General features: G+C 36.4%; 1 protein-coding gene across 1 annotated transcript; it reads left to right on the top strand.

The window, feature by feature from the left end:
* Positions 1–2795: 2795 nt before the first annotated feature.
* LOC144435751 (uncharacterized) lies at positions 2796–7245 on the top strand. Its single transcript, XM_078124364.1, has 5 exons — positions 2796–2855; positions 2991–3262; positions 4176–4323; positions 5651–5765; positions 6313–7245. Exons 2-5 carry the CDS (start codon positions 3028–3030, stop codon positions 6763–6765), a joined length of 951 nt encoding a protein of 316 aa, XP_077980490.1. The 5' UTR covers positions 2796–2855; positions 2991–3027; the 3' UTR covers positions 6766–7245.
* The last annotated feature ends 1381 nt before the right edge of the window (positions 7246–8626 follow it).

Raw genomic sequence — 8626 nt, 5'->3', positions numbered from 1 at the left:
AAATGTCGTAAACCTAGCATGTCAAAATAATGATACTTGATAAATTTCAATGTGTGTAAAAATATAAAGCTAAAGTCGGTGCTCAGATATTAATGTCGTATCAATATATCTGTCTGTAATTGTAGGAATGAGTTCTGTTACTTATTATGCTTAAAGTGATGATCATTCGGTGATCACTTTAGCTAGCAAAACACTTGCCCCTTACTGAAGACTTGAAATATCATTCAACTATTTTACAGCACATACATTTCTAGTTGTCGAATCTGCTCTCCATAGTCAACACTTGTTGAGATTTTCTTCGCTTTAGACGACGACCTCGACTCGTTACCCTTCATTGATGTCCCTGTGTTCAACGCAGCCGACGAACTTGTCGCCATTTTGTGACTGACCTCGGGTCACCGATTGACAACAACCATGGGAAAAAAACTTTAGAAAAGTCATATAATAGGCACGATCCTGACACACAAACTGAGGTGTAGAGTAGAGTAGAGTAGAGTAGAGTAGAGTAGAGTAGAGTAGAGTAGAGTAGAGTAGAGTAGAGTAGAGTAGAGTAGAGTAGAGTAGAGTAGAGTAGAGTAGAGTAGAGTAGAGTAGAGTAGAGTAGAGTAGAGTAGAGTAGAGTAGAGTAGAGTAGAGTAGAGTAGAGTAGAGTAGAGTAGAGTAGAGTAGAGTAGAGTAGAGTAGAGTAGAGTAGAGTAGAGTAGAGTAGAGTAGAGTAGAGTAGAGTAGAGTAGAGTAGAGTAGAGTAGAGTAGAGTAGAGTAGAGTAGAGTAGAGTAGAGTAGAGTAGAGTAGAGTAGAGTAGAGTAGAGTAGAGTAGAGTAGAGTAGAGTAGAGTAGAGTAGAGTAGAGTAGAGTAGAGTAGAGTAGAGTAGAGTAGAGTAGAGTAGAGTAGAGTAGAGTAGAGTAGAGTAGAGTAGAGTAGAGTAGAGTAGAGTAGAGTAGAGTAGAGTAGAGTAGAGTAGAGTAGAGTAGAGTAGAGTAGAGTAGAGTAGAGTAGAGTAGAGTAGAGTAGAGTAGAGTAGAGTAGAGTAGAGTAGAGTAGAGTAGAGTAGAGTAGAGTAGAGTAGAGTAGAGTAGAGTAGAGTAGAGTAGAGTAGAGTAGAGTAGAGTAGAGTAGAGTAGAGTAGAGTAGAGTAGAGTAGAGTAGAGTAGAGTAGAGTAGAGTAGAGTAGAGTAGAGTAGAGTAGAGTAGAGTAGAGTAGAGTAGAGTAGAGTAGAGTAGAGTAGAGTAGAGTAGAGTAGAGTAGAGTAGAGTAGAGTAGAGTAGAGTAGAGTAGAGTAGAGTAGAGTAGAGTAGAGTAGAGTAGAGTAGAGTAGAGTAGAGTAGAGTAGAGTAGAGTAGAGTAGAGTAGAGTAGAGTAGAGTAGAGTAGAGTAGAGTAGAGTAGAGTAGAGTAGAGTAGAGTAGAGTAGAGTAGAGTAGAGTAGAGTAGAGTAGAGTAGAGTAGAGTAGAGTAGAGTAGAGTAGAGTAGAGTAGAGTAGAGTAGAGTAGAGTAGAGTAGAGTAGAGTAGAGTAGAGTAGAGTAGAGTAGAGTAGAGTAGAGTAGAGTAGAGTAGAGTAGAGTAGAGTAGAGTAGAGTAGAGTAGAGTAGAGTAGAGTAGAGTAGAGTAGAGTAGAGTAGAGTAGAGTAGAGTAGAGTAGAGTAGAGTAGAGTAGAGTAGAGTAGAGTAGAGTAGAGTAGAGTAGAGTAGAGTAGAGTAGAGTAGAGTAGAGTAGAGTAGAGTAGAGTAGAGTAGAGTAGAGTAGAGTAGAGTAGAGTAGAGTAGAGTAGAGTAGAGTAGAGTAGAGTAGAGTAGAGTAGAGTAGAGTAGAGTAGAGTAGAGTAGAGTAGAGTAGAGTAGAGTAGAGTAGAGTAGAGTAGAGTAGAGTAGAGTAGAGTAGAGTAGAGTAGAGTAGAGTAGAGTAGAGTAGAGTAGAGTAGAGTAGAGTAGAGTAGAGTAGAGTAGAGTAGAGTAGAGTAGAGTAGAGTAGAGTAGAGTAGAGTAGAGTAGAGTAGAGTAGAGTAGAGTAGAGTAGAGTAGAGTAGAGTAGAGTAGAGTAGAGTAGAGTAGAGTAGAGTAGAGTAGAGTAGAGTAGAGTAGAGTAGAGTAGAGTAGAGTAGAGTAGAGTAGAGTAGAGTAGAGTAGAGTAGAGTAGAGTAGAGTAGAGTAGAGTAGAGTAGAGTAGAGTAGAGTAGAGTAGAGTAGAGTAGAGTAGAGTAGAGTAGAGTAGAGTAGAGTAGAGTAGAGTAGAGTAGAGTAGAGTAGAGTAGAGTAGAGTAGAGTAGAGTAGAGTAGAGTAGAGTAGAGTAGAGTAGAGTAGAGTAGAGTAGAGTAGAGTAGAGTAGAGTAGAGTAGAGATTTTTCACCCATAACAATATCGACACTGACAATTCCAGACTGTGTTGTGACGTCAGTTTCCTCTTCTGTGTTAATTCCAAAACAAGGATAGAGTTAGTAAGAAAGTTGCTTTAAAGGTAAGATTAAGACTCTGTCAAGGTCATACATTCATCTTTTACTTGCCAAGGTGAAAGTAAGTGTTTATGCCTGAGAAACTGTTAACAAAGGTATAAATATAACACCCACGTAAAAGCTAGTAGAAGTCAGCCCGATTTAGCAACAACTCGGACGTCAAACTACGTAAACAGCAGTTTTGTCGTGATTTCAAGAAAACGTCTGAATTGTTCACTAACAATTGAATTACGTACGTTCACCTGTTCATCGTATCCCTTGCACCTGTCGCTAGTCACGTCACTTCTAAACTAAAAGGTAATGATGCGACACGAACGTGTATACACACGCCATTTGGTACAATGATTTAACAGACTCTAACATAGCCTGCAGACAAAAGAAGGGAAGTTTTGACAAGGCAAGGTATTGACTATACACACCCCTCAGTATTCATCAACGTGTTATCTAGCATTCTTTCCAGTCTGGGATTTAAGTGAAGCTGTTCACAAGTCTTGCGTCGCATAATATAAGCAACTGTTTGTTTGTTTCCTTTTTTAGCTGAACAGTGACTTCGTGTACTTAATATCTCATCATTATGTTCTCATTTGAGAGGTATAAATTTATGATATATACTGCTTGGATATGGATTATTGTGTTTGTTCATTTGACTGCCACCAAATCTATTAACCCTGGAGCATCAACGTCGTTACCAAACCCTGTTCTTATTTCGGAATGTAACAATGACAACCAAAGCCAATCCTGTGTTTGTATAGAGAAAGTTGGTACTATGTGCCATTTACCAGGTGTAAATGAACTGTCAATCCTTCAAGGTAATAGTTTATTTATTGTTTAGATAATGAATTAACTCATTTTCACTTACTTTTTTTACAATTATTAAGTGTTTTTGAAGTGTTGAAGCTGATACGAACGCGTACTTCAGTATGCGTCTGTTTGTGATGTTGGATTATTCTATTGGTTGTGAAATAGTATGAAGTTGAGAATTCGACTTAGATAAACTTTCAATACGAAATACAACATTTTATGAATGGAAATAGATTAAGCATTCACTAAGGCAGCAGAAATGTTATATATAGACACATATATGAACTATGAGTATGTCTTTGTTTACTTAGTGTAGTCATTGCAATATTTAATGTGGTCTTCATACACGAACTCTCAAACGCCATCTTATTTCTTATCCATAATACAGTGTCAAAATATATAAAAATCAGAAATGTTTTGAAGTGACGTAGACATAGTCGATCCAGAAGTACATTTTAGTAGTGATCACGTGACTTTTACATGAGAGTATAACGTTCAAACATTTGATGTCATTAAAATGTCAATAAAAGTGCAAATACAAATCATAGACATTGGTGGCATTATCGATTATATCGATTATTAATGTACTGTGGTTTCACTTTGAAATTTATTACATCATTCATTTTTTGTTCCTAATGACGTCAGCGTAGATTCATGTCAATATTATGGGATATTTACTACTTTTGAGTGGCCGTTAAACTACCATAACGTAACAAAACATATAGAAATGTATTCCTGTCTTACTCTAAAATAATCCAAATCGGTCGTGTTTGTACAAACGAAGTGATGTATTCCAAGCAAGTTCGGATATCAACAATTTCTGTTTACATTTGACCGTTCTAGTGCACATTATGCTAGCATTTCGTAAGGGAACATGTTCAGTTGTAACTCAAAACATGTTACATTTCTCTACCTAAACAGTTGCTGTAATCGAAGCTTCTTCGGATGATAGCAGTGATCACATTTTTACTTCGTCATGTTCATGTAATTCAGCCTCGCCCAAGAACTGTAAAGGGTTCTCCGTGAACTTGGTATTGGTTAGCAAGCTTTCTTGGAACGAGACAGAAATGTGAGTACACACTGACATGAAGCTATTACAGTATTTGAGATGGCGTTCAATCTGTCTTTCCCTAATAATAAGAAACAAGTTTCTTGTTTAGGAAGCGATATATAGGAAAACTCTGGCAAACCGGAGCTGATATTTCTGCCACGACACTTCGAAATATCAAGACGATGCCGTAAAAGACGCTGTTGTTTATACGACAATGTATTGGAAGCGTTCGTTACATATTTGGTAATGTTTGACACTTTCTTTGAATGGTGTTGTCTTCGTTGATCGATATCCTTATTTCATGCCATTTATTATCTCGTTACAAAATAATGTTAGAACCGTACCAGAATTCTGGGTTATAGACAATAGACTTTAGAGATGAAATAGGTAAAATAGAACTAGTGTGTATAGATATTGCTGTAGGCATTCCTTTGTCTTTACGAACTATCAGTGCGTCACGCTGAAGAATTGAATCGTTCTGCCAATACTTGAAACTTTCGGAGAGTGTTCGCTTGCAAATAATCAAAAATACAGTGTCTATATATTTGTAAGGATAGGTGTCGATGTTTTTAAAAAAAAAATCTAACACGTTGTGAGGACGAGTAGCGTGAATAGCTCGTAAAGTTGACATGTTTGGTGACGTCAATAATGGAGACAGGTTGAGATGTGCCTAGAGGCAACACTAACTATAAGACGTCAGATTGGGACAACGAGACGTCACTGGTTTACGATGGTCGTGAAATGGGTGCCCTTCATAAAATTTAAATACGTCACAAATTTCACAAATTGACTCAATGAATTTCGACAATGTTTTTAGTTTGTCGTAATAGACGAGGTCACGAGGTCACGAGGATACAGGGTTATACAAATATAAACCACAATAAACCGGTGTTTATGAATACATTTAGAAAGTATTGAAACACGTGATTGACTCCTTCTACATAAGCACTAAGTTGTCAGGTCAGAGGCCTTTTGTGTTCATTTCTTTTGAGAAGTCATTACACCTTAAATGTGTTTGTTAGGTTATTTCAACAAAACTTGTCGATTGAAAGATCATGGATCAACAGGTTGTCGACCTACTCCCCAACGCACTCCCATATTCATATATAATGACTGGCAGAAACCATGTGATCATGTTGCTAACGGCAACAATGAAACATTGTATAGAAACAACTGGACTATTTATGATTTCTCTGAAACTTGTATTTCATTAGACAGTTTTTAGACTTTTTTACTGACTTTGATAACAATGTATTGTCTGTCAAGTCAACACTCTGATCCAGTTGTTGATTAACAAGTCCACCATGAAATTCATTTCTTTCGTTTTCTCCTTTCTTGCATCTAGATTATTCAATTGGGATGCCATCAAACTTTCCTTGATAAGTGCCAAAACATCACTGGCTGAGCAAGCACCAAGTTCTAATTATACATTGGTTTTCATTTTGATAGACGAGCAAAGGGTAAGTTGTTTCCAGTATATTAAGTTGAATGATGCTACGTCAGACTAACTTCCAATTTGAAATTTAAATTGGAAAAAGCCTATCCTAGACTGGTAATTTTTCATGTGACCATATTCTTTTTAGGGATATCAAATACATTACACAATATAAGAACTAAGCAGTCTCATTTGAATTTCGGTTTCAATTTCAATGATACAGTCGACAGGACTAGTAAAGAGACAGACAACAAATTATTGTTTCTTATAGGAGTACTTTTCACAATGGATTTTATGAAACATGTATTACCTCAGTACAATGTAAGGTACACAAAAATGTTCGTCTTCATCACAGTAATCCTAATAGAAGAGTAGAATGCAAAGTATAAACGGACTAAAAATGAAAAACAAAATTTGACAGCTGTATTCTTTTTTTTTTAAATCTCGACAAGAGGCTAGCGCCCCCAGCGTCGACTGATTCTTCTGCTTTTATTTTTATTTTCACGACATGATGTGAACTACACAAACACCGGTAATCTTGAATTGTCATTCTTTCTTTTTTTCCGGTTTAGGTTTATATTTCAACTAAACCTAGAATTTGCAGCTCATTAGAAGATGACCATTTGATCAATATTTATTCGAAAAATAGAACGGATTTCAAACCAGCAGAACAATATCCTGGACTTGAAAATTTAATTCAGACAGTTAATGAAACGTTAACCGAGAACGATATAGAAGTAGTAGCAGACTTCATGTACTGGGTGATTACAGCTCTGGTCTTAATCTTTGTTTTATGCTGGGTAACTTACGCTCAGATGGCATTCTGGTGTATCTATCACAGATATTCCAGTAAAGGTATAGAAGTTCCTTCCAACCAATGTTGGACAGCAACCTATGCATGTGTATCAACTGTGATCGGCTGTATGGTATTCTTCACTGTTGCCTACCTCTTGTTGATATCACCACTAACTGAAAGCGAAAGCTGCCCAAGAAAAGGAATCGTAACTCATTCCGAATTTGCTTGAAGTGTATGGCGGATAGTCACTGAATGAGTAGACTAACCAATGGACTACTAATTCAAAAATGTCCAGGACATGGTATGGCACGATACGGCGTCATTTTGATGGAAAGATTAAAAGGAGAAACATTTGATATATTAAACTTTAAAAAGAAGTGGTATACGACAAGGATGACTCTGATATGTATAAACATAGACATAGTAATCGGCGACAAAGAAAAACTTATTTCAATGTGAAATAATTGGGATTCACCTGTGCTGTTGTGTTAACGTGAAGTGGTTATGAAAAGTCCTAGACCGACATCTGATGGATATTTTCTTTGGAGTCATATCGCAATAATATATACTAGTATATATATATATAGTTTTGGTAGTTCTGGAACTCTTTCTTGGTTGTAACTCGGAGTTTCACGCATAGTGCGATCATCAGACAAACTATTGCGCTCTGCCTCTGTGGTATAGAGAACTGACTTAGCAGATTGATACTCACCGAGTTATATATATATATATATATATATATAAATATATATATATATATATATATATATATATATAAAAATATATATATATTTATTTATTTATATATATAGTTTATATATATATATATATATATATATATATATATATATATATTATATATACTTTTTTTTCTAGTTGTCTTTCTACAGCAAAATGCAACAGTTCACCCTTCTTCATGAACTGCTAAAATGTTGATCAGAACGTGAACTTCCATACACTTCATTACTTTCTAAATCACTATTAACATTGTAATTTACTTTGGAATCAAGTAGCTCCAGTTTTATTCAGTTAGTTAGTTAATCGAAACTTTAATACTCAGTGCCATGCCGCCCTCATCGGCCTTCTTCGGGACATTACTGTAGGCGATTTGTATGACGGAAATCCCTGCCAGGGAACAACGCACATGTCTGATTGTATTTCTTGTTTGTCAAATCTAACTTTTACAAAATTGGTTTGAAAGTGACTGAGAGTAGGCGGTGTGGGGAGGGGGTTAAAAATGTTAAGCATTTTTTTAAAAACATCAGACCAAGCATACAGCATAGAAACTAATAATTAGTAATTAAGGAAAAGTATATGAAATAAAGTGATCTGTAGTTTTTGTTACATGCATTTTGTCGTATAAGTCGTATATCTTTCTTGTGTGTTTTAATACCAAGGAATGACTTACCACTCACTCTCATTTAGCCTGTCGATCAATCAACAAAATTATCAACCAACAAACCGCCAGTGAAACTGCCATTCAACAAATAAATAACTCTACCAATCACTTCATTAGTCAGCCAGTCAGACAGTTAGTCAGTCAGTCAGTCAGTCAGTCAGTCAGTCAGTCAGTCAGTCAGTCAGTCAGTCAGTCAGTCAAACTATTGATGGACCATTGATCAAATATCTATGTCCAAAACGGAGTCTTATCCAAAACGGAGACACATGAAATAGCACTGTTGCTTTCGTATCTCCAGCTGCTTTGATGTGTTTGACAGTAGGTCTTCAAACCAGATTGAATAACGTCACTGGTAATGTTGTGTTTTTCTTGATAAACATCAGTCTGCCTTCATTCCCATTGATGACTCAATGTCTGCCTCCAGGTATTTTAATTACTACTCACACACTTGTTTTATCAATGTAGCCTTGGATACGTGGAGTACATCACTTAAGCCGGTTTGTTTGATATTTCGATCAGATTCCGCCGAGGTGAACACAAAAGTAATAATAGTAGTAGTAGTAGTAGTAGTAGTAGTAGTAGTAGTAGTAGTAGTAGTAGTAGTAGTAGTAGTAGCAGCAGTAGCAGTAGCAGTAGCAGTAGCATCAACAGCAGCAACAGTAGTAATAGTGTAATAGTGTGGCAGAAGTAG

Source organism: Glandiceps talaboti, chromosome 5, assembly GCF_964340395.1.
Source record: "Glandiceps talaboti chromosome 5, keGlaTala1.1, whole genome shotgun sequence".
Taxonomy (NCBI): domain Eukaryota; kingdom Metazoa; phylum Hemichordata; class Enteropneusta; family Spengelidae; genus Glandiceps; species Glandiceps talaboti.
The sequence above is the reverse complement of the archived record's forward strand: the minus strand, read 5'-3'. Positions and strand labels throughout refer to the sequence as shown.

Coding starts and splice junctions, on each gene's coding strand:
- LOC144435751 (XM_078124364.1), top strand. CDS start 3,028: ATGTTCTCATTTGAGAGGTATAAATTTATGATATATACTGCTTGGATA. Junction 3,263..4,175: donor TGAACTGTCAATCCTTCAAG/GTAATAGTTTAT, acceptor CTACCTAAACAG/TTGCTGTAATCGAAGCTTCT. Junction 5,766..6,312: donor TTTTGATAGACGAGCAAAGG/GTAAGTTGTTTC, acceptor TTTCCGGTTTAG/GTTTATATTTCAACTAAACC.